The sequence below is a fragment of the Elgaria multicarinata genome, chromosome 3, assembly GCF_023053635.1.
Source record: "Elgaria multicarinata webbii isolate HBS135686 ecotype San Diego chromosome 3, rElgMul1.1.pri, whole genome shotgun sequence".
NCBI lineage: Eukaryota > Metazoa > Chordata > Lepidosauria > Squamata > Anguidae > Elgaria > Elgaria multicarinata.
This window is the reverse complement of record NC_086173.1, coordinates 64,211,749-64,237,198: the sequence shown is the minus strand read 5'-3', so window position 1 is coordinate 64,237,198 and position 25,450 is coordinate 64,211,749. Positions and strand designations below refer to the sequence as shown.

The 25,450-nt window shown below is 49.7% G+C and overlaps 1 protein-coding gene across 2 annotated transcripts in view; it reads right to left on the bottom strand.

Annotated features, from left to right (window-relative positions):
• The window catches only part of MAN2B1 (mannosidase alpha class 2B member 1), a 29,504-nt gene extending 4,590 nt beyond the window's left edge, over positions 1–24,914 (bottom strand). Inside the window, exons 1-22 of one of the 2 annotated variants that reach the window (XM_063120513.1) lie at positions 24,798–24,845; positions 20,267–20,421; positions 19,860–19,962; positions 18,440–18,613; positions 16,462–16,655; positions 16,097–16,229; positions 14,118–14,260; positions 12,992–13,108; positions 11,423–11,505; positions 9,274–9,394; positions 9,009–9,087; positions 8,105–8,214; positions 7,087–7,194; positions 6,526–6,642; positions 5,615–5,827; positions 4,734–4,831; positions 4,404–4,521; positions 3,411–3,529; positions 3,215–3,316; positions 2,614–2,701; positions 2,245–2,325; positions 1,307–1,543 (exon numbers count right to left, since the gene is read on the bottom strand). In XM_063120513.1, coding sequence (XP_062976583.1) covers positions 1,307–1,543; positions 2,245–2,325; positions 2,614–2,701; positions 3,215–3,316; positions 3,411–3,529; positions 4,404–4,521; positions 4,734–4,831; positions 5,615–5,827; positions 6,526–6,642; positions 7,087–7,194; positions 8,105–8,214; positions 9,009–9,087; positions 9,274–9,394; positions 11,423–11,505; positions 12,992–13,108; positions 14,118–14,260; positions 16,097–16,229; positions 16,462–16,655; positions 18,440–18,613; positions 19,860–19,938 — 2,514 coding nt within the window. In that variant the 5' untranslated portion in view covers positions 19,939–19,962; positions 20,267–20,421; positions 24,798–24,845. Of the gene's footprint in view, positions 1–1,306; positions 1,544–2,244; positions 2,326–2,613; positions 2,702–3,214; positions 3,317–3,410; positions 3,530–4,403; positions 4,522–4,733; positions 4,832–5,614; positions 5,828–6,525; positions 6,643–7,086; positions 7,195–8,104; positions 8,215–9,008; positions 9,088–9,273; positions 9,395–11,422; positions 11,506–12,991; positions 13,109–14,117; positions 14,261–16,096; positions 16,230–16,461; positions 16,656–18,439; positions 18,614–19,859; positions 19,963–20,266; positions 20,422–24,797 lie in introns of both variants that reach the window. The other variant, XM_063120512.1, reaches the window with a different exon arrangement.
• Between the last annotated feature and the right edge of the window lie 536 nt (positions 24,915–25,450).

The window sequence follows — 25,450 nt, the reverse complement described above, 5'->3', positions numbered from 1 at the left end:
CCTTGCTCTCCTCGTGATCTCACTAGTAACCCCACCATCCTCCCTTCTCAGTGACATCCACCCCATGCTCCTAACACTCGAGAAAAAAGGACACTGGAGAGTGTCCTGAATGTGTTTCTCAATCCTTTAAAAAATGTTTCAGTTTTGTGCAAGTTCGCACCCTTAAAAGCCCACTGCTATTAAATTTGCACAATTTCCCCCTTTGCAGTGAAATTTGCCTATGAGGATATCACTCTGCTGGGCTAAAAGTGGGACAGGAGATCTTGTGCTTCTACACACTTATACTAGATCCTGATTCATTTATTTTAAGTTACCACATTCATAAGGGCTCAGAAAATTAATTCCATTGGTCAATCTGATGCGGGAGGGTGGGGAGTTTCCCTCATGGGCCTTCAACCGCAGCACACCAACTGCAGTCAAGGTGCTGACATAGGGAATGAGGAAATGAAGGTTTCAGCTGTAAAGGGGCCTGAGAGCACCTACATCAGCCTTCCTCAACCTGGGGCACTCCAGATGTGTTGGACTACAACTCCCAGAATGCCCCAGCCAGCTGGCTGGGGCATTCTGGGAGATGCAGTCCAACACATCTGGAGCGCCCCAGGTTGAGGAAGGCTGACCTACATGCCGGGAGCAGGTGGGAGGACTATGGGAGAAACAACCCACGGCAAGCCATAGAGTCCCCAATAATGTGAGTTATCGAGCTTTCAACCAACCCACAGTGGCTTACCTTCAGAATGGCTTAGTGTGATGTGCAAACTCACTTCCAGCACAAGTTTTTTTTTTAAAGGCAAATAAATAGGGATAATTCTCAGAAAAGAGCCTGAGAATAAAACCACATTTTAAAATTACTGCAACTTGCCAAAAGCGGTTGTTCTTTCTTAGAAAGGCCTTGGATCACTTAAAAAAAAAAAAAGTCTGTGGACTAGGATGGAAGTAGACCGACCGACGGGGTTTGCTTCTACAGAGTGATGTGATGCCTAAGAGATATGCTGGGCCTGGACCATACAGAAACATAAAAAATTGCCTTGTGCGGAGTGAGGCCACTGCTCCATCTAGCCCAACACTGCCTATTCTTACTGGCAGCAGCCTTCCAGAGTCTCCAGCAGGTTTTCTCTCTCCACAGCTCTGCTCCTTTTAACTTGCATCATCAGGGACTGAACCCGGGACCTCCGGGTGCCCAGCGGGTGCTCTGCTGCTGGGTCATCAGGGACTGAACCCGGGACCTGCGGGTGCTCTGCTGCTGGGCTATGGCTCCTCCCCACTAGAAGGGCCGAGCCAGTGCAAGATCCATCCTCTTTCCCCTCACCTCCTTGAGGTAGTCCTGGCCAGGCGAGTATGGAGGTCCCCCCCCAGGGGCCAGCACCAGCTGTGGCGCCATGTACTCCTGCTGGGCCCGCAGCCGGTGTTGCTCAGCCGAGGACTCGGCCGTGTCCAAGAGGATGAGGTGGCGGCCCCGCACCACAAGCCCGTGGTAGTCATCGCCAGGCTCCAGCAGCGGCTCCCCGACGCCTCGGTTGTCATCGTACAGGAGCCGCCGATGGACCTAAAAACAAGGCAAAGGAAAGAGCAGGAGGGACAGAAGTCAGGGTACGGACTGCAAGCCAGGCCAGTGAGTTTGCTATCGTGTTCTCTCAGTGCCCGGTGCTGTGCGGTAGATGCACCTCTTTAGGATACTGAAGAAAAGATGATTTCTGGGAAAGAGGAAGCCGGGTTGTCTGTGCCAGGCTGTGCAAGCTTTGGCGTTGCTATTATTTCAGAGGATTTTCCTAGTGGGGATTCAGCTCCCACCTCGCTGGTTGCTGACAGTTTCCCACTCTACATGCCTGAGCCTCCTGTGCCTCCATCTGCTTGACTGGTTCTTCCTCGGCCTATTACAGGGGTGCAAGACTTCAGGTCCAGGATCCCACTCTGCCCCCCCTGGTGTTCCCTAACTGGTCACGCCCCGTTTCCCAGCTTTTGTGCAGACCCCTCCTTTAATTCTAAAGGACTGAAGTGCCTCTCCCCTAAGGCTTCGTGCAGCTAAACTCTGCGGGGAGTTTGGGCCCTGCCCCGTTTGCCCTTAGCCCGCCCACGATTGGAACACAGCTCCTGAGTTCTTCTCTAAAATGGAATTCGGCCCCGGGGCTGAAAGAGCTTCTGCCCCTCTGTCTTCATAGCGGAGTACTCTCTTGCAAGCCGGATGAAGAGAAGCTGCTCTAAACCGTCTCTCCGGTCTTGTCCCTTGGGAAGTCCGGCTGTGCTCACCATGAGCTCAAGAGATCCGTCAAGGATGCTGCTGCCTCCCTGCGAGCGGTCTGTCAGGACTGTTAGCTGGATCTTCTGGTCCTGGGAAATTCAAAGAGAAAGCAGAAGGCTGGAGCGGTATGCCTGCCAATGCACAGGAAGCCAGCCTCCCAGCTCAACACCTCAGGCAGGTGCTGGATTACAGGCCAGGGGCCCTGGAACATACACACATTTGGTGCCCCTTTCAGCCTTTGCCCTAGCCTACACTGGAAGGAAAGCTGCTGTGCAGAACCACATTTCCCCCACAACGACGCTGTGTGGGCTGGTAGCCCTACAGCGGAGCCTCCCAAGAGCAGCCGAGGCTGCCATATAGCCAGAGGATGCCGTTACCTTGATGTAGATGCGGCTGTTCACTGGGTAGTAGTTGCCGGCCACGGGTTCCGTCTGGCTCAGGTTCCATGTGGCCCTGTAATTGCGCCTAGCCCAGGGGAAGGAGAGAGAGCAAAAGGGGAACAAGTCACTTCCTGCTTTTCCTCGTGTATGAGACTGAAAAACAGCCCCCCCCCCCAAAAAAAAAGACATAGGGGCACAGCAAAATGGACAGAGACGGCAATAACACCACTACAATGTTCAGGCATTGTGAATGCATACGTTGCGTGCAGCACGAGTGCAGAACCTCTTGCATCTCAAGGGCCGAATTCTATTTTGGAGAAGCTCTCGGGGGCCACATTATTATTATTATTTATTTATATAGCACCATCAATGGAACACCAGCTCTTACTACTAACTAATAACTAATGCCTTAGGAGAAGCATTTGCCTTGCTTAAGGTCACCCTGTGAGTTCATAGCAGAGGTTTTCTTTCTTTCTTCCCCCAAGCAGGACTTTCCAGCTCACAGCTTGTGCTCTAAACCGCTCCAATCCCCGAGCACTTTGCTCCTGTTCAGCCTCACAGTGCCCTGCCAGAAGGGTCGTGGTCCCACTGCCAGTACCTTCTCTGCAGGATCTCGCGCCCGTTGGAGTCGGTGTAGAAAAGCCCATCGGTCTGCAGGTTGGTCTCAAAGCGGCTGATGATCTCCTTGCCAAGGCCGTCTCTGTGGTGGCAGAACGTCAAGGTCAGAGATGTGCTCCGGAGGGAGTTGGAGGGATTGAGGGCTCCCACCCCTCACCCCAGCCTCCCATGCTCACCGGATGGGGATGGGTCCTACCGTCCACTCGAGCTCAACATAGGGCTGCCCAGCATAGAGGCGCACCACCTGGGAGCACCAGTCAGAGAAGTTCTGGTAGACCTCCTGCACCACTTGGCTCTGCCGGATAAAGACCTAGAATGTGGGTTTTATCCTGGCATCGACACACAGCCCCCGCTAGCAAAAGAAAGGGCACAGACTTGCGTCTCATGCACAAGAGTGGGTGGGCCGAGTTAAGGAAGGAGAAGGCAGAAGTTGGCCTTCAGGTGAGCAGGAGTGATCAGCTGAGTGCAACAGGATGTTCTGAAGCCGCCCCTATATGTGAAATCTTTGTGGAAAGAAGAGGCTTGAAATGGCATAGCCAGAAGAAATGGTACTGTAACTACTATATGCCTCAACCCAATGAGAATTGAAAATGTTCCTCCTGAAAAGCTGCTGGTTGCAGGAGTGGGGAACATGGGCTACAGCTCTCATCATCTCTTGCCATTAACTATGCTGGCTGGTGCTGATGGGAATTGCAGTCTAACAACATCTGGAGCAGGCCATATGTTCTCCAATTCTGCACCAGGTCCTCAAAGCAATCCCCACCAGAGGGCTCCATCCATGAACGCGGGGCTGAGAGCTGGCCAAGTTTGGAATCCCTCCCTATCCCTTCCTGTAACTAGACCTGTACCACCTCTGCAGTTCTAGGGCTCCCCGCTACCACCCCGCTCTTCTTCAGCCCACATCAAAACATTGTTTGAGATTCCATGGCAAGGCAAGGCAGGTTTTGCATCTACAATTATGCGGAGATCCCAGCAAGGCCAAAAGGTTGTGGCACGGGATGGCTCCGCTTACAAGATGTGAGGTTTCAGGTGCAGACTGCCCGGGGATGTAGCTACAATCCTTTTCGTGGCTGATACCCATGCAGTCCCTTTGGAGCGGGTCAGTCTCTTGGCCAGGCAGCCCAATGAACACCTGTGCTGTCCTCAGCAGCCATCCTGGCTTGTCTTACCGCCACATGGGTCACACGGGCTCCCTTGCCAATGGAGAAGGGCTCAGATTGGTTGGGGCGGAAGATGTAGGCTCCAGACGCCTGGCTGCTGTCCATGTTCCCAGTGCTGGCGTTGTACCTGGAGAGTCAGCCGATGGATGGAAATGGTGGCCACATGGGTTTCCCAACAACCTTTTGCAAATAACCCAAGCAATTCTACCTCCAAGCAGAGAAGGAGAGCCCAGCCCTCTGCAACATCATCATTCACAGCCAGGGGACCTCCCTGCCATGTCACTATTCCTGCTCCTACCACCCCACCCCAAGCAGAAAACAACTGTAGGTCTGACTCACCAGAAGAAGTTTTGAGACACTGGTAAAGAGATGTTCTTGTCTAGGTTCTCAATCTCCTTCAGGAGCCCTGTTCTGGGGTCAAACAGAACCCGGAGATGCTGGGGGATGGAGGAAGGAGAAGAAAATAGAAGACACTGTGGGGTGGGAGACGCAATCAGGAACCTCAAGAAAAGTTTCTTGGATACTTAGTTTTGGTGGCAGGATGAGTGGGAAGAGGAGAGAGCGTAGCCCCAGCAAGCCTGCTATCAGAAAACAGATTCCACGCCATTTTTTAAAGTAGGGAAGTACATCACTTGGTCATCTTATTTTACTGAACAGATAAGCAAACAACTCATCTCTGAGAGATCAATTGTGGGTACTTCCCTTAAAAGCCTCCATGGAAGACAACTGCCCACATCAGCTCGTTTGTTCCTAAACTGGTCTTGGTTAAGAAATGCACAAGCCAAATGTATCTTAACCCCATCGTTTGTCCCAGCTTCCAGGGAAAAGATAGAACAATGTCTGAAACAGCCTGGTTTCATAGTTACGTCAAAATTGATAATTGGGAATTAAAAATTGAAATCCCAGGTACCTTTTCTTAAGGGATCAAAGTAACTGATTTTGCCACTGGAAAAATGCAATTGCCCTCAGAAAATGAGCAAAGTCAATGCAATTTGGAGTGCTGCCCAGAATGCAATTGGGTATATACTGGATAGTGAGAAGCAAAAGAAATACATACACACACCACAGAAACACAAGAAGACAGAGCTGAGGGGATCGCAGCAATCGCGGAAAAACAGCTTACTGGAAAAAGTCCAATGCATTTCTGGTGTGCAGTCCACCTATTGTTCTTTCAAGGGAAACTGAAACACATGGAATGGAAAGAGGCATTCAGTCCATACCTCGTTCTGGATCTCCCAAGAAAGATGCTCCGTTCCAGGTTGATGATGCAGCCTCTTCAGTAGCCTGGAGCGTACAGGGTCTCTGCCAGGTAAACTGGAGACAGAATAAGTAGTGTAGCCCAGCGGTGGGGTGGAGGCCTGGAATACCAGTTCGTTGATGGCATCGCCCCAATTATGCCGCACGGCACGGGTGAAACTTGATACAGGGATCACCTGGCAAGGAGAGGGTCATTTCCACAATTTATTCTTGGCATGATTTATTATTCCACCCAGCACCGCACTGAAAAGGAGGTGCATCACTATAGGCATCCAAGGTAGTTCAGTGGGCATTTTTCTCTCCATGCTTAGTACTACGGGGCACAGCGAAGCCAACAGGGGCCTGGCCCTCCTCCAGGCACCTTCTCTACAGGTCAGACCCTAGTGCTTTTGCTTGCACAGAACACTGCGAAGGCAGCATCTTACCCAAATGCCCCCGAAGAATTAATCCTGTTTTTTCTAGTTTTCTTGGCCAGTGAGTACAAAGGCTCTGGGATGACTGACAAGGGCCTGAGCACTCATGTTTGCATTTAAATATAACATGAACCCTCTCTCTTTTTTTTGGTTCTTTTTGCATTGCCCCCTGCCCTGCCAGGAGCACTTCCGCCCCTCTACCCTCCAAAATCGCACCACATTTCTAGTTACTGGGCTGCCCCCAAAGCCCCCATTTGGGGAAGTGGTGCCCACTTCCATTCTACATGCTGCTTTGAGCATCTCAAGCTGTAGGGCTGCCTTCCCGCCAGATGTTTTAGACTACAACCTCTGAGCATTAGCAATGCTAGCTGGGACTGATGGGTGTTTAAGTCCAAAATGTTAAGAAGGAACCAGCTTGGGACAGGCCGCTCTAGGGGGAACAGAGGCGGCCTGTTTCCTACCTCATTCGGAACAGCCTGACCAGAAGGAGCCAAGACGGAGTAATGACTCCCGTTCACCGGCAGCCGGATGTTCCAGTTCACAGGGCGCGCCAGAGGGTTGTAGACGAGGACCATGAACTGCAAGGACAGAAAAGCAGCAGCATATTAGGGAAGGGAAAGTGGAAATTTGCAAGCAGATGAGCACAGCTGTGTGAGAGAGCCAGGGAAGGTCTGCTCCAAGACCAAAGCACAGCCCTTGATACTTGGGGGTAAGCTGGGAGGCCACATGTTCCAGGCCTCCAATGAGAACAAGGGTTATTTATTTATTTACAATATTTATATACCACTCCCCATTGAAAATATCAGAGCGGTGTGCAAGATAAAATGAAAATAAAAACAGAGTAAAACACTTAAAACAGATTTTAAAAGAAGCAAATACAGGGACTCATGGCTGGACATTAAGGAAAGGCTTCCTGGAATAATGATGTTTTCATGAGGCACCAAAAGGAGTACAAAGTTGGCGCCTGCCTGACCTCCAGAGGCAGGGAATTCCACAGGTCAGACAACACCACAGTCCCTTACCGTTTGGGCAGCTTCCGTCAGTGGGCAGACGCTGATGTTGAGGTAGTTGCAATACATGAAGTTCTCTTTGCTGCCAACAATGCTGGCAAGGGCGTTACTGACCACAATCTGCAAAGCCAGATGAAAGAGAAACGGTAAGTTGCCCACTCCCACCTGAAAACTAACTGGGAGTTCAGAAACACGGCAAGGGGAACTCCAGTGAAGGTCACGCAAAGGCCTGAACCCAGAGCAGCTTCATACCCTGCATAATAGAGCAGAGGGGAAGCACCAGTTACTTGCCCTTCCGTCTCCGTGTTATGAAAAGCCAGCCCACCCAGAGACAGAAAACCATGTGGCCGCTGTAAAGAGGAGGCCCGGCACCTCAGGAATCCCATCTCCTCAGAACCAGCCCTGCCATTAGGTGTCCCACTTCAGGATTAGGGGTGCTGGAGAGGAGGCCTTTCTCCTAGAACAGGCAGGCCCTAGTGCAGGGCAGGGCAACTTTCAGCCCTCCAGAGATTTTGGCCTAGACCGCCCATCATCCCTCACCATTGGCTATGCTGGCTAGGGCGGATGGGAGTTGTAGGCCAAAAGATCTGGAGGGCATCAAGTCAGCCCCCCTGCCCTAGAGCCCTGATGAAGGGAGCAAGGTGGTGCAGTCACAAGGTACTGTGCCTAGCTCCTTCTGCCAATGGAGATTTAGCCATCTCTCAACATGGGAGCTTCGTTCAGAAGCAAAACTTGAACTTCGCTCTCCAGCACTCCGCCTCTCCACTGTTACCACATGCTCTATGATCCCCGACTATATTTCCCTCGTGTTTTCCACGAAGAAGAGAGGTAAGAGGATCCAGAAGGCTATGTGGGCAGAGCACCTGCAATCGTCTTGACGGAGGCTGGAGGAAGAACGTCCCTCCTCCTTTTCACTCAGCTATGCTCACATATGCACAGGTGTGGGTGTGAGTGTGTGCGCATATGCATGTGAGAGAGATGGAGAGAAAGAACTTTGGAGGCTGCTCTGCTGGTCCAGGCACACACACACCTGGCAGGCATCCCAACCAACAGACAACTGTTTGGCATAGTCATTGGTCACGTGCTGCTTTGCTGTGCCGCTCACTGCATCGTGGTGTTGAGCAACTCCCATGGCCCGGCCTGTAAGAAAATGACGGGGTGGATGTCACACAGTTCCACAATGGGACAGAGCCAGTGGCCACTCCTGGCTTGCACTGCCCCAATATAGATAGCCCTACCTGGAAGCCACTTCCTCCTACTGCCCTCTCGCTGGATTGCCCCATTCTCCATCTTCCTAAACTCATGCATAAATTAGAACCGACCTCTGATGGCCATTCTGCAAGCAGCTGCTGCCAAGCTCTCATCATAATATCAGGATGAATCCACCCCCCAACCATGAATTCCTCTTGATTTCACATAAGTGCTTAAACGGCCATCTCCTACCCACTATCCTGCCCATGCCTTAATAACCAGAAAAATCCCTTCTCCAAATACCATCAGTGGGAGGTGTACATTATACATCCACAAAGGAGAGGGCCTTCTCTGTGGTGGCAGCTCAGCTTTGGAATGGCCATCCAAAGGAGATCCAATCAGCTTCAACTTTTGCTTCCTTTTCAACGCCAAGTTGAAATGTTTCTTTCTGCCCGAGTATTTAACACCTGATTATTTTAGAATCGTGTACACGATTCTAAAACAATCAGGTGTCAAATGCTCGGGCAGAAAGAAACGTTTATATGAAATTTAAGTTGTTTTGAATGGAATTGATTGTTTGGTTTGCTGATTAAAGACTCGTTGTCATCTAATTGGCTTTTTAGTGTAAACTTGTATCATTTTTATACTGGACAAGTTGTCTGTATCTGACATTGTGGACACTGCCTTAGGATCCTCTGGATGAAGGGCAGCTTGTAAATGTAAAAAAAAAAAGCTATACGTACGCAGCACAGAACTGTTGGCATTGCCATAAGGCCCCACATTTGCCTGTGTACCAGCTAGTACTTCTAGCTGGTTGCAAACCTGCAAAAGGGGAAAGGGGGCATCAGAGAAGACAAATGCTTGCCTGCTAGAGAAGGCCGGAGCTCAAGGAGGAGCCCGCAATCAGAGCAGGACCAGGGCTCAGGATCTTTGTCTCTTCTCTCACTTCGAAGAAGGGACATTGGCAGACCTCGCTCTCCTCCCTAATAAGACCGAAGGACTACCAACCTGCAGGAAGTTGTTGCTGAGCCGCTCGTAGCGTTTCAAAGCTGGGCGGCTGGTGAAGTAGCCTGTCCAGAATTGGTGACTGCCATCGGCATATGGGAAGAAGTCGTCATATTTCACGGACCTGTCCAATGCAGGAGTTTGGTCAGGCAAAAGCTACATTTGTAAGCGGCATGTCACCCTTTCGTTATCCTCAAATTCATCTCCTGAACAGTAGAAGCAAGAACCCAGTGTGACACAGAGTGCAAAGAACTGGAGCTGGGTGACCTAGGGTCAAATCCATCTTCAGCCACGGACCTCCCAAGTGCCTGTGTGCCTCTCAGTCATTATTTCCCAATCTAAACTACGGAAGTAACTAGACTTTACAAGGGTGTTGGACAAAAATTTAAATGCAGAATGAATGGATGGATATCCCGCTCTCTTACTAAACATACCCATAGCCAACATCTTCGTAAAGGCTATTTATTTATTTATTTATTTCCACTAAGGAATTTAGACTACTCTATACAAAGGCCTGAATCTTTATTATTTAGTATGGAGTGACTGTGCCATCTATGAACTTCCAAGCTAGATCGGTGATGACCCAATGTCTTCAGACCTCGGTGGGGGGGCAGACTCCCTCTCCAGCCAAACTGCTTGGTGGGCAAAGTGGGGTTGATAATTTGATCGGTTAAAAAAGATTTGGTCAACTGATTGGTTAAACACTGTCAATTGGTAATCAAGTATTTTTAAAACACTAATTTGAATAGAACATTTCATTGTTATTCAATGTTTTTGTTGTTACGACAATAAGACATATTGTAACCACAAACAGGTTTGCTACTTATGCTAACTACAGAAGGAGTTAACCGACTGCTATTGTGAAACAAAGAAATTAGATTTCAAAAATGGTAAACAGTCACATTTGGGGGTGGGGGAACTATTTGCTTTGGCTTTTTATCCAGGAATACCAAGGTCAGCCTCTAGTTATCCTTTTAAAAAATTAAAATGAAGCAGAAATAAAGTAAAACCAATTATTATAAAACAGAAGTCAGTTTTTAAAAGCATTTGTGCTAAGTTGATAACAGGCCAAGTCTTCAAGCATTGCCTTCCACATGGAAGGGTATTCCCTAGTCCCTGCCACAAACAAGATGGAGTCATGAGAGGCCTACGTGAGTAGGCCTTGCCACGGATGACTGTGCGCCATCCTGCTTAGAGATGTCTGTAAGTAGAGCAGGTAGCCAACAGGAGGAACTTTGTTACATTGCTAGGTTTGAAGCTTACCCCTGCAGGGCTAGGGGCCATGTAGCTATCTAACAAAGCACAGCAAAAGGACATTTTTTTTAAAAAAAAGGCAGCATTCTTCACTTCATGGAATATTTGACCACAATCAAATAGTAGACAGACAACCGACTGGCCCACTGACAATACTGGACTGGTCCACTGACTGTCGGGACAACCTAAGGACAAACAGTGCAGCCATGACATCATTATCCCCAGTGCATCATAGTGAGGGAAGAATCCAAAATCCCCAAGCTGAAGATCCCTGGCAGGCTCCCCACTCACTGAGAAAGAAGTTGCTCCAAAGGCCTCTGGGGCTGACCTCGCCTTTTCCAATGGTAGGGGTGCCTGCCTCAGAGGCTGGCACGGAGAAGGATGGATGGAGATAGGGGGGGAAACAGAGCCTGGGAGTCAGCAGAAGCCTGCTAGTTTACCAACTGATAACAGGCATTGACAGGCTTTGGGCCTAGAACCAATATACAGAAACCAGAGAAAAACATGCACATTCTCAAGGGGCAGGATGGGGTGGGTATTCCATTGTATAGAAATGAAGGCCTGTGGGGGGGGGGGGAGGAACAGAAAATTGGTGGGGGGAATGATTTCCCCCACAATTTCCCCCCAAATCCCTGGAAAAACAGCATTTTTCTGTTACTTCCCATTTTCCCAGGTATTTATATCTCTACTCCACAGCCACTTGCAGGGGGCTATCCAGCAAGGAGTTCTCGCTATATTTAAACCCAGGCCCCTTTGCTATCATTCAGGGACTAACTCTCAGGGATGGAACCAAATTAAGCACCTGCTTGCGGAAGAGAGGAACGAGGCTAGCCCCACCGAAAATGCTCCTGCCGCAACAAGGGTGGCGCTGAAGCCCAGCCAGACCCAGCCCTCTCACCATGACATGTTGGCCTTGTTCAACTCCCACAGGTAGCAGCTTGGGGTAGAGTAGAGAACATTGACGTGGATCCCTCTCAATTGCTGGGAGAGAAAAACAAGGAAATCAACAGGCAAACCATACTCTGAGGAAAGAAATTGTTGCGCAGAGACATATTGACAGAGCTTAGACAATGTGACAAAAGTAGGCATAGGACCTGAAATGTCCAGATTCCATTTTCTCCTTGCAAATCTCCTATGTCTCTTTTGATACAGTCTGAGTTTCATCTCTGTGGAGCACGTTAACCAAAGTCACAGGGGCCTGGTTCGCATGTAACAACAACACAAAATATGGGTTGCAGTTCAATCATGAGTTGTTGAATTGTGGATTATTGTTATGTGCAAACCTTGAACTATGGTTTAACTATGGCTTGTTAACGATGAAGAACTTAAGAGATCACAATCCAACAACAAACCATGGATTCTCTTCCTGGGTTTGCATGTAATGACAACTCGCAAATCAACGACAACCCGTGCTCAACCTGTACTCTGGATTGTTATTACATGTAAAGCAAATTGGCCTGGATACCAACTTTCCTCCTGTGAATGGAGCAGAGTTCAGGGGCACAGAATAGGGCTTATTCACCTCCTCCTTCCCTCATCAGACCCCTGAAAGTCTGCTCCTAGAGGTTGTGGGGAGAGACCCTTGGGAATGGTATGGAAGGATGCAGACAAAGGGGCGAGTTGGCAGAAATTGCTCCACCTTACACAAATGGAGGACCAATTGAGAATCCCAGCCACATGCCTGGGGAGGTGGGCCAGGAACACAAGGGTGATATTCTGATTAAGGCAAAAACAAGAGAATTGGAAGCAGCAGCCCTGGAAGGCTAAGGATTTCTCCAGACCTGGAGAGCTATTTCCCGCCTTGTTCCAAGGAGGAAGATTGTGTTGTTACTGCTGGAGGATGGGAGGTGAACAACTAAGGAAAGACACTCAGTTTCAATTCCAGGGTTGTTGGGGTGGGAAAAACAGAGGCTTTGCTTTCCCTCTGTTTCTCACTGCTTGCCAGAAGCAGAGGGCACACGACAACATAGGTATGCATGTATAAAGGGCTTTGAATTTGCCTGTGGCTGAAAGAGAGAACATTTGTACCCACAGTTCCCCCCACACCCCGGATCAACCCACTGATTGATGAGCAATATGACACCATTCCATATCCCAGGAGGTGTCCAGTTCCCACAAGTACCTTGTCACAGTTTTAGATCAATCGGGTATTTCGAGAGGGCAGCATTTGCGAGAGAAAGATTGTGTCTTGACACACCACCCTGTACCCAGCCGCCACAGCATGATCAAACCTCTCTGGGTCCTTCCCAGGAGATAATAAAATAATAATAATAATAAAATTATTTCTTACCCGCCTCTCCATTCTGATCGAGGCGGGGAACAACAATAAACGATAAAATGCATAAAACTGAATTAAAACATAATATACATTGTTAAAAACATCCTAAAAAACAGAACGAGAATCCCATCCTCTGAGTCCAGACTGTGCGGAGACAAGGAAAAGGGCTCAGGTCATATCTCAGAGTACCTTTGCGTTGACATGCTTGATCAGCTTGTCCATATTCTTGTACCATAGGAGCGCATTCTCGTACTGGAAGTCAGATCCCATTGTCATGACAATGTGGTTGGTGCGATAGTATTTGGCCTAAAGGGAACAATGTTGGAAATTGGTACGGGGCCTATTTACCACATAGGAGCCCCCCCCTCCCCCAAGAGGCATCCTTTGTTAATAACAACAATAGTTAATGTTTATTTATTACCCTGTTCAGATGACATGCTAAGCCACGGTGGTTAAGCATTTTCAGCTAAACATTCTGGCTTAGCATGTGGTGTTAACCATGGCTTAGTATGTCATGTGAACCACTCCCAACCATGGTGGCTACATAACCACGGTTTAAAAACATTAACCATTTGCTGCAAAAGGGTTAGCAGCCTAACCATGGCTTAGCGTGTTGACTGAACAGGCCCAAAGCCTTCAATGGAGTTTCCCATGAATTTTCACACCGCAATCCTATAACAACTCTGTAAGGTAAATCAGTATTGTCTCCCATATTGCAGATGGGAATACTGAAGTCAAGGACAAGAGATAGTGAATGGACAGCTTAAGGCAGCCTTTCTCAACCTGGGGCGCTCCAGATGTGTTGGACTACAACTCCCAGAATGCCCCAGCCAGCTGGCTGGGGCATTCTGGGAGATGCAGTCCAACACATCTGGAGTGCCCCAGGTTGAGAAAGGCTGCCTTAAGGGAACCTTCTCTAATCTGGTGCCACCCAGATGTCTTGGACTTCAATTCCCAACAGCTCCAGCCAGCATGAACAATTGTCAGGGATGTTGGGAGTTCTAGTCCAAAACATCTGGAGGAAAGCAGATTGGAGAAGGCTGGTTGAAGGTAAACTCATGGTAAAGGCTACATTCCAACCAGGAACTTCTGGATTCATTACTCAGTCTCTCAGCTGTTATGCTGCAGTAGCCTTCAGCTGATAGCGACCTGCCGTCTTTGGAAATGAGACACAAGGAGCCTTTGATCTCTACTATATCAAACTCACTTTTCAGCTCCCTCTTCTCCCCCTCCCACCTGACCACCCAACATTCCATCCTGATTGAGATGACAACCCAGGAGCCCTGAGCTCCAAACCCCGCCCCTTCGCTCTCACCTGGGCAGCTGCAACCCCCAGAAAATAGGCCACTAGATCCTCCACATTGTTCTCATCGCTGTCGTCATCGACAATGGGGTTGTCAGAGCAGATCTGATCCCAGCAGAGTGCTGTGGGAGGGTTGTAACCATTTGGCAGGACACCTACCAAGAGACAGTCCGGAGAAATGGGAAGGACATCATGTGCTAGTCATGATTAACTCCCACCCACTCACAGACATTAAAGGCAGGCGGTAAGAATTGTAACAAAAGTGGAATAAGTAGGATCTTTATTCAGAAGGGGCTGGGGAGGCACCAGCTCCTGACACATCAGCCCTCAAGGGTGAAGGAGGAGAACACAGATCCCAGAGCATAAGAGGACGGTGCAAGTTTGTGAGCAAGACCACTGGTTTGGGTGGTTTGGTGGTTGAGGGAAGCAAAATATGAAGCACTTCCTGGGCATGTACACCATTTACACTGCAGTGGCTAGAATATATATATGCGCTCCACCACAACAAAATAATGACCTACAGGACACAATCCAACCCAGGCAATTGTACACACCTGCAGATCTACAGCCCAAGCCCTTTACACTTCCAGATTAGCAGGTCAATCCTAATCTTGGGACAAATTATTATGGTTGGGCTTGCAGCGCAAATCCTCTTTCAAGGGTTGAAATATTTCAGAATAGAAATCTCCAGCGGAAATATTTTTCATCGCAATTTTGTTTGTTTTCACTTGCAAACTGATCCGCAGATTTCCACTGACTTGCATAAAGTATTCTTGCATAAAGTATTCTGGAGAGGGTATAACTAGAACTGGGAATATCCAATTGGGAAGAGAGCAAACTAATGCAGAAATTGATGGGAAGAGCATACATTGTTCAGGAACAACTCCCCTGGATTAGAGGATCCTCATGATTTGAGGATTTGATTACTCTTCCACTTGCATTGCTGGGGCAACAAACTCACATTCATAAATGCAGCTGTGAAGGCAGCACTAAATTGCTTGGCTACTGTTAAGCTAGGTCAGCCTTCGTAATGTGGTGCCTTACACATGTTGATTCCAACTCCCATCAGCCCTACCAAACATAGCCAATGTTCTATGTGTACTGCCTGGGAGAACAAACTCGACCGAGAGCCAGTGCGGTAGAGCATTGGCTGGGACTGGGGAGACCTGGGTTCAAGCCCCCACTTGGCCATGAAGCTCACTGGGTGACTTTGGGCCACTCACCGACTCTCAAGCTCAGTTCAGACAACACGTTTCTCAACAGTGGTTTTAGAACTACACGGTGGAGCTTTTACAGCACCATTGACAAATGTGTTGTCAGGTGGAAAAACTCCACCCCATGGTGTTGGGTTTTGGAAAACACTCCACACAGAATATCCACACTGTGCAGAGGAGAGTTCCTGCACAACTGTTGTGCTGCATGTTGTGTGGAGGGCTCCGTGGAGTTCTCTGTTGAGTCGAGTTGATTTCTCCCACTGGCTACAGAGTTCCCTGGTAAGAGTGGCGAAAGGAGCGAGTGCCACTCTAGGAGAGTCGCCGGGATTGGTTTTTTGCAGCAATGGCTGATGGGATACTATTAGGAGGACCAGAGGTAGGAGAGAGGGCAGAGGAACTGCATATTAAACACTGCAATGGATTTTACACAACTCTGCTGTAGCCCACAGCCACACAACGGTTGGTTTAGAGCATGTTGTGTGGGGAATACCTCCTAAAAATCCAACCATTGAGTGAAGTTTTCACACTGCGTTGACTAATGTGTTGTCTGAACTCAGCCTCAGTCTAACCTACCTCACAGGGTTGTTGTGTGGATAAAATGGAGAGGAGGAGGACCACCATGTGGTCCACCTTGGAAGGTGGAATATAAACGTAAGAAATAAAATATAATGGTCAAGGATGATGGAAACTGTAGCTCAAAATATCTGGAGGGCACCACTTCAGGAAAGGCTGAGCTAGGGAAGCCCAGATCACAAGGAGCGAAGATGCCCTGCTCACCAGTAAAGAGATCAGCCACAGGAGGGTCCAGGCTTCCGCTCGCACGCCACAGTTGCTCCATCTCCCGTGAGGCCTCCCGTTGAGCCTTGTCCTGGTAATCAATGCGGCCCACGAAGAAGCCGTCATAGCCCATCTGGAGAGAACAATGAGAGAGGGAGGATGAGCCCTCAGCAAGTGGAGTTGGGGATGCTAACCGAACAGGAGGATCTCAACCGTATAGGCAAGCGGGCCAGTTTCAGATCATGACTCCCGTCGAGGTACATGGTCCTGTTGGGCCGGGGAGCATGTGGGGTGGGATGCTCAGTATAGGCTTGTAGCGATTGTGTGGGGCAGGCGAGATGGATGTCCTGGGAGCCCAGGCTGACCTGTGCAAAGAGGGAGGCCTGCTCACGACTGTGCCCGAAAGGGTCAATGTGCCAGGCCACCCGGGGCCGGCCGCACTCGCCAAATGTCTCTTGCAGGAAATGGAGGCCCAGGCTCATCTGGTCAATGACGGCGCTGTAGTGGACGGAAGCCTCGTCATTCATGCACCAGCCACCGTTCACAAACTCCAAGCGGCCTGCCAAGGAGCAGAGAGAAGAAGGAGGAGAATGTCAAGGCAGGACAGGAGGACTCTGGCCACTTGCTACAGCCTCTGTGGGGAAGGGCCCCAGGGGCAAATGCAGAAGCTGAGCAGCCAGAGCCACCCGCTGGGACTCAAGAATTGGGGGAATTGGGGGCTTCTTCAGGAAAAGCAGCTTTAACTTGCAGTCCTCCAGATGTTTTGGCCTACAACTCCTATGATCCTTCACCACGGGTTAAGCTGGCTAGGCCTGATGGGCCAAAACACCTGGAGGGCCATACGGTGCCCAGCCCTGCTCTACAGCACATCAGAAAGAAGAGTAGGGAAACTGTGGTCCTCTAGATGTTATTGACTCCAATTCCCATCAGCCTCAGCCAGCATGGACAATGGTCTAGGATTCTGGGAGTGGTAGTCCAACACATCTGAAGGGATACAGGTTCCCAGCATCACACCAACATATTGTTACAAGTTTGGGAGAGGGAATGTAGAGCAAGAATGACAGTTCCTCCCCTATTCCTACATATACACACACACACACACACACACACACACGTATAGGGCACGACCCAGAGGGCCATGTAACACAGTCCCTCCAATGCCCAACCTACGGAGTCGATCCAGGAGGACACCATGGTCAATGGAATCAAAAGCTGATGAGAGATCAAGCAGAATTAACAGGGTTGCTCCTCTCCTCTCCCGATAGAGGTCATCCATGAGGATGATGAACCAGGTCAAATCCCAGACTGAAATAGGTTTAGATAACCAGTATCCTATGAGGGTGCCTGCAGGTGCTCCACCACAGCCCTCTCAAGTACCTTCCTTAAGAAAGGACAGCCAGTATAGTGTAGTGGTTAGAGTGCTGGATTGGGACCTGGGAGATCCGGGTTCTAGTCCCCACTTGGCCATGGAAGCTCACTGGGCAACTTCGGGCCTGTCACAGACTCTCAGCCTGACCTATCTCACAGGGTTGTTGTTGTGAAGATAAAATGGAGAGGAGGATTATGTACACCGCCTTGAGTTCCTTGGAGGAAAAAAGGTGGGATATAAATGAAATAAATAAATAAATATTTGCAACTGGGTGGTAATTGTCAAATAAACCATTGGGTCCTGAGTGGGTGTCTTCAAGAGTACTCATACTCCTTCACACAAGGGATTCACCCCTTCATGTAAAGAGGCATTTACCACTCCCTGGACCCACCTGCTCATACCACCTCGGCTAGTTCTTATTAGCCAGGAAGGGCAAGGATCGAGAGGGCACATGGTCAGTTGCCTGGCTACAAGCACCTTGCCTGTATCATCAGGCTGGGGCAACTGAAATTGACCCCACATTTGGGTTGTGGGCAGGCAGAGGGAGAAAAATCAGGAAACTGTAGATAAAGTTGTAAAAAAACCACTCAGAAATGAACTTTTAACGAGACCAGCAAAAAAGAGTCACCCATCTTCAGATGAGGCTTCCTCCTGTGCCTCTGCATTAGTCACTGTTCTGGACTTACCCCCTTTCATTCAGGAGGCTTGCTCTGAACAAGGGTTCATGCAGACACACCAGGAGTGGGCGGACTCCTGTGAGGGTAGGAGATGATGCTTACTTTTTCACACAATAAAAGAAAACATTTTGGGACACACACAAAAAGAAAAAGCAGGGCTGCCCCTTTTATCTGTCTCCGAGTCTTCCTCTTTGCTTCTCCCTCAAGAAAGCTCCCTGCCCCCAGAGACAATACACCTCACATGTATGTTGCGAGGGCCAAAGAACATCCCTTCCCCTCCCCGGTCCACCTGCTTACCCTCAGCAACAAGCCGCTGCACCGCCCGGCGCACGTCCTCTGTCTGCAGCTCCCACCAGCGGGCAAAGAAGGCCACTTCCACATAGATGAAACGCTTGCTGGGGTCAGCTAGTAGCTGTGGTATAACAGAGTCCAGGATGTACTGCACCCCAGCGTGCTGGATGTCGTTGCGGACTGCAAGGCAACAAGCAAGGGATGGGCTAGCTAGTGCTGAGGAGGGATGCCCAAGGCAGGGTCAAGGTCTCCCCCTTGTGAACCGGAAAGGGCCATGGACAGGGCCGCCTAGCCTGTCACTGTCAGCCAACCGGCATCTCCTAGGCCGAAAGATAGCCAGACCACCCCACCCCATCCATAAGCCATAAAGAGTACGGCCCCACCGCACAACTCTCCTCTTCATCCTCCTCTGTGGGGAGATGCTGAAGGAGGATTTATGTTTCCAGTGACTCTGTGCTGGCCTTGGAAGGCAGCATGCAAAATCCACCCACACAGGCAAGGCCTCAAAAGCAGGAAGGCCGTTGCCTGGCGCTCCTGTGGAAGTTGACCTTCCAGCAGATCCTCCTCCAAGAGAAGACAGAAGAGCACGTGGGCTTGTCTGTGGCTGGAGAAGGACGCCAGATGCATCCGGGCCTGAACAGCAATCTACAGCTCAGGCCCCACAGTGGGTCTAACGTTACGGTAAAGAGCATGAGCTGCAGATCGAAAAGGCCCCGGCTGAGAATTCACTTCAGCCATGGTTTGAGGCAGGATGCTCTCTCTCTGCCTTAACCCCTGTTTTTAGCATGTGGCGGGGGAGATAATACCAGAGCGCCTTAGAGAGCTCTTGTAAAGGTTCTTGTGCTTTGAGGAAAAGAGCTATATAAGACACTAAGTATTATAAAACACAAAATGTCAACATTGGTTGCTGGAAACAAGATGCAAGGTTTTGCTTCAGTGAAATCACCATTCCCATGAGCTAGTCTAGTCCAGGGGTGAAGAACCTCTTTCATCCCCAGGGCTGAATTCCATTATGGAGAAGCATTTGAGGGCTGCATTCCAACAGTGGGCGGGGCTGAAGGCAGAAGGGGCAGGGCCAAGAATACCAGCGTATGTTAGCTTAAAGCTCTCACTGCCAGTAACTAAGACTTAGGAGCGGCATTTCGACCTTTTAAAATGAAAGAAAAAACTGCCAAATGATTGGTGACTGGGGCAAGGGGGCGTGGTCATTGGCTGAACTCCTCCTTCAGCCAGGAAAGAGAATGGGAGCAGGCCCACTCTGGTCCATGCTGAGAGCAGAGGTTCAAGTGGGTCTGCAGCATGCACAGCCTCGACTCCAGCTCCACAGCTCAAAACGGCCCATCTCTAGCCCCAGGCATGGAGCCTTTGCCCAGCAGCCCCCCAGCTGGGCCACCTCTCACACGCCCACCCAGCAGCCTCCACTCACCTCCAAAGAAATACTGGTCCACTGTCTTCAGCCAGCCCACATCGTCATGCGTGTGGGGGATAAGATGAACATTGAGCATGTCAGGTTTTGTCACTGGGCAGGACTAAAAGAGGCAAAAGATGAGAGAGAGATAAAAAGCATTGCTGAGCTAAGAGGAGAGGCTACATGCCAAGTAGCAAAGCCCCCCCCCCAAAAAAATCTGCCATAAGGAGGCAGGAGTCATCCAAATGGGTCAAGCTTCAGTAGAACTGGAAGGAGGCAGAAGGACCATTCCTGCTTATGGCTCATGGAAGGGATACTACCACCAGCTTCAAGGCTATTGACTAACACTACTGCTAAGTAAAGGTTTTATGTATCATATCAGCGGCAAACTAGGCATTCTACTGAAGTATAAAACCCTTGCTTACACTAGCTGGGATCCAGGATTCCTTGCTGCTTGTAGAGAAGTACCATTCAAAAGGATTCAGAACAGGCAGAAACTGAGGTCTACTATGTTCTATTCCTGCCTTGATTTATCGAAGACATGTCTAACCCAGTTTTCAGTGCAAGGCTTCCAAGGCAGCTAATGATAAAATAGAGAACAAGTTGACCAAGCCCTCACCCCCACCCCCCAATAAAACATTAGAGGCAGTTCAAAACCACAGAGAAGAACTTAAAACATTATCCTTTAAAATCAAAGGCAGAATAAAGATTCATCACCCCTTGAAAGGATGGAATAACATGGGGCCCAGAAAGTAATAGTATGGATGGCGGTCAAGTGTCCCTGGTGGGGAGAGTATTCCAAATGCAGGGCTAACTACCACCAGTGCTGTAGCGCCATCAGCACTTGCAGGGTTAATGCACTGGGACTTTTCAATTAGCAGGAACAATAAGCATTAGCCTCATGCCTCCTTGTGCCCTCTGAGCTTAGCTACAATCCTCACAGTAGATGAGGCAGAATGGATCTTCCCAAATATGAGACAGAGAGAGAGAGAGATCAATAGAGCTGCCTGCATTTTTGGACCCTCCTTCAGGGTGTGGCTATGTGGACTGTCCTGAGGAGCACCTGCACTTCAAAATGTACCACTCTACCACTGACTACCTTTTCAAAGGCCTTCTCCCTAGTCACTACCCACCCAGCCTCTGAAGGGAGGGGATGCTCAGAGCAGGGCTCCCAGTTAAGACTGCATGGCAGCCTCTCCCAATCTGGTCCCCTCTAGATGTGTTGGACTAAAACTCCCATCATCCCAACCAGCACGGGCCCAAAAGGGAATGAAAAAGTCTCATATGGGAGCTGGAGTTCCTTGAAGCCAACATAAGAAGTATCTGAAAAGGCAAGGGGAGGGATGCATACTCTGCAGCCCTTCTCCCCAATCCAAGTTCTGGGAAAACAGCATGGTGTAGTGCATTATAAAACCAGGGGCAGCCGGGTGCCCTCTTCCCCCAAATTCTCTTTAAGACGCTGGAAACAGTTGTAGAGCAGGAGCACCTGAGATCCAACCTGCTAGAATCCTTGGCACTGCAGTCATAATTTCAAGCACGGCGCTTTTCTCTGTGATTCAGTTTCAATGCGGGGACTGCTCCTGAGGCTTTCCATAGTTTCCCTGGTGGAATGTAAATGCTACCGGGCCGAGCCCCGACATCTGCTAACAGAATCCATCATCCTGGGTAATGCAAAGGCCAAAAAGCCTTTGCTGATTCAACTTGGCAGGAAGTCCCATTGAACGGTGGGGCTTGTTTCTAGGTAAAGGCGCTAAGAGTTAGGCTGCTTCTGTTTAGCGCAGGGAGGGAGCTGCCCATGGATTGTTTTCTTTTCTCTGCTTTCATTTAGTTACAAAAAGAATCACAGCATGGCGGCGCCATGGGAAGAAACACATATACAGAAAATTTCCAATGGAATAATACTACATTGGGGCAGAAGTGACCTTCAGCAACCAGTTGACAGAAACTAGGAGTACAGCTTCTGCTTTCTTTGCTCTGCAAGGGTTACCAGAGGCTCATCTAGAGTAGGGGCAGGAACCCTGACGCCCTCCAGATGCTTTGGACTATAATTCCCATCAGCCCCAGTCAGCATTGGGCCAATAGTCAGGGATTGTGGGAGCTGTGGTCCAAAACATCTGCAGGGTGTCAGTTTGCCTAGTCCAGGAGCATTTTCATGCATGGGACTTAAATGGCCTTTGAACCTCTCTTGCAGTGGCACTTTATTGTTTTATGCAAAAGCAGGGCAGAGGCAATGCCTAAAGTGAATGAGTCTTCTGGCTACTGTATCTCCGGTATTCTAGGCAGTAAGCCTGTATGCACCAGTTGCTGGGGAATGTGGGGTGGGGTGGGGGTGGGGGTGCTGTTGCACCATGTTCTGCTTGTTCATCCCAGGCTGAAGGCTGGTTGGCCACTGTGTGAACAGAGGACTGGATTCTTGGTCTGATCCAGCATGGCATTTCTTTTGCACACAGAAACCAGAGCTGCTTTAAGCATCAAATAAAAGAACACCCTAAAAGCTCAAAGGCACTGAGAAAATACGCAGCAATGGATGCCTCTGCCCCTTTTGCTTCTGAGGCATCAGTCCGCTCCTTCCATGCTGGGAGGCCCCTCCTTGGCCCCTCCTCACCCAATACTATCCAACTTAGCCACTGCTGCTCCACATAGTGTTGGGTTCAGATGATCACCCCTGCGATTTGCATAATTACCCACAATGCAGCACAGGTTGCTGTGTTGTCAGAACCTGGTGTGCAGCACAGTGGGAATGATTTCTTACATACCCCACATCCCATGGCTTGCAGTAGGAATTGTGGGGTGGGTGAGAAACCAACCCCACTGCACACTAGGTTTGGAAGACGCAGCAACTCACACTGCAACATGGGTAGTTAGGCAAATCATGGTTGTGCATGTGGTGTAAGACCCCAAGATGGGTTCGTTCACCCCCACAATCGTCCAAATCATCCGAACGCGACTACTATGTTTCTGTTGATCACTCCTCTGAACCCACCAGAAAATACCCTTTTCCATCTCCCTGTGAAGGGATGAATTCATTAGGGCAAGGGTGGCCCTCCAGATGTTTTGGCCTACAACTTCCATCAGCCCTCAGCATTGGTTATGCTAGCTAGGGCTGACGAGAAATGCAGGCCAAAATATCTGGAGGGGATCAAGTTGCTCACACCTGCATTAAGGCATGTAATACAGCTTCAGCTGGAGGTCACAGCTCAAGGTGCCACTCTATTCCTTGAGGCAAGGGTGGAAGCTGAAAGTGAGGACTTCCAGGCTGGTACTCTGCTAACAGAAACACTCACTGGCTTTCAATAGCTGTAGGTCATTTTGCCACTGGCCTTGACAACACCCCACAGCAAGGACTTCCACAGCTTCCCTAGATTCAACTGGATCAAAGAACATGTACTATCTGACCGTAATGAGACACGTGATCCCACATACATTGCATCCTAATCTGGGTGAAGCTAACCATGAAAGCTGGGGGAAGTACAGAGGAGCACGAGACAACAGACAACCGATAATGCAGGTGACCTCCAGTGAAGCCTTTTCCCAGAACACAGACATAAGGAGGAGCTGTTGCTTGGAGCAGGATTTGCCAGCGCTTCAGGATGGAAGAAACCCATGACACAATATCAGCAGATAGTTAAAAATCAAACCAGCAGATTACGGGCACAGTTTCCTAATAGCTGATAACATGGACACGGACTCAGCTTTCCATGACAGCCTGTCTCGCCCTTCCAATCCACCCATACTCTCAAGCCCCCCACCCCCGCAAAGGGTTCTGAGTGCACACAACAGGGATCATCACCCAACGCAGCCCTTTGAAAGGTTTGCATTCTTAGGAAGAAAGGATGTGGGTGGATCAGTGGGAGCTTTGTTAGCAGATTCAATCCAAACAGCCCTGGGAAGTACTTAGCCACACCGCTGGTGGAATTCACTGCTGTAGAATATGGAGATGGCCACTAGCATATATGGCTTTAAACCAGAACAGCTTGGTGTAACTATGTTCAGAAGTACTATGCCTCTGGGTATTGGATGCCAAGGAATGGCCACCACCACCACCATGTCCTTCTTGTGACCTACCGGAGGTATCTAGGTGGCCACTTTTGGAAACAGATGGATCCAGAAGGGCAGTTCTCATACTCTTAGCCTCCAGCCCAGCTCCAAAGTGAACCCCTGAACTGGGCAGACTTGCTCTGTAGTGTTCATTCCAAGGACAGCCTCTCCTCTAGTTACACCTCTTTGACCTATATTCCCACTTTCATTCCTTTGCGCTTGTGACAATTTCCTCCAGACTACTGAAGACTCTTTCTCAGGCAGCCCACTCTATATCAGCCTTCCCCAACTTGGTGCCCTCCAGGTGCGTTGGGACTGCAGCTCCCAACATACCCAGCCAGCATGGGAGTTGCAGTCTAACACATCTGGAGGGCACCAGGTTGAATTATTTAGCCCAGATTAGCTACCTCTCCACCCACCGTGGTCACCTAAGAGGGTGGACTTTTGCCCCTTTCAACACATCCCAATGGGGAAAGCAGGGGCTCTAATTACTTGCATTAATGGCTGGGAGGGCAGAACCCAGCAGCGACACAAATTTAACACGAAGGACACGGCTACGACTTGTGACTACACCATCAGTCTGCAGCCTGCCCACTTCCTCTCTCAAAGTATTTCGCTATTCAGAAGCCACCACACTTCTTCTTTTCGGTAAGTAACTTGGCCGTTATTAGGAAAGATCTTCTTGCCAATCTTTGTCTCCAGCACCCAAATAAAAGGACCCCAATGCTGCACTCCCGTAGAACAACACTGATCCTTCACGACCTTTTCCTGCTCTGACTATCGCATCCGCCACACCGCGCAAACTCTCCCGATTTCCCTTTTTAGTTAAACGATGCTCCCGCTGGAGTGCCGCCCCCGGCAGCGGAGCTCTCGCTGGACGCTCCAGCTTCCCTCCCACTTCCGCACGTCAAGCCTTACCTGATAGCCGCATGTGGCCGTGGCTCCCCGCAGCACCGACACCCCAAACAACAGCCCCAAAGCCAGCTGGAGCCCCATCGCAGCAGCCTTGCCAGCAGTTGCTCTTGCAGCGGTCATGTGACCAGCCCCTCACATGACAACTGGAGCCAGGTTCCCGACAAGCCACGCCTCCTATGGGTGCGGCTCAGGCGGCGAAACGAAAGCGATTGGTGGACGGGCCCGCTTTTGAACTCATTCAATGAACGTGGGACGCGGCGAGTGTAGAACTTTTTAATTGGCTGGAGGGAAGGAGTGGGCGGAGACCATGATAAGAGATGGAGCGCCTGGTTTTTAATCAGGTACCGGGGGTGGGGAGCGTTAGGGGGTAGAGCCGGCACTGCATGTACTCTTGGGGGCGGCCTTGCCCATTTGGGAGGTTTTTTTTAGTTGTCTGAAAAAGAAGTTTAAATCAGCGAGTCGGCTGTAGACCCAGGAGACAGGAGTGAACAGTGGTAATGTCGAGCACATGTTGCACATCTGGGGTGGTGAAAATGTGGCTCCTCAGATGTTGGTGGACTGCAACTCCTATCAGCCTTAGCCAGTGGTGAGGAATGATGGAAGTAGTAGGCCAAAACAACTGGAAGGCCATGCAGTCCCCATGGAGATGATAGCAG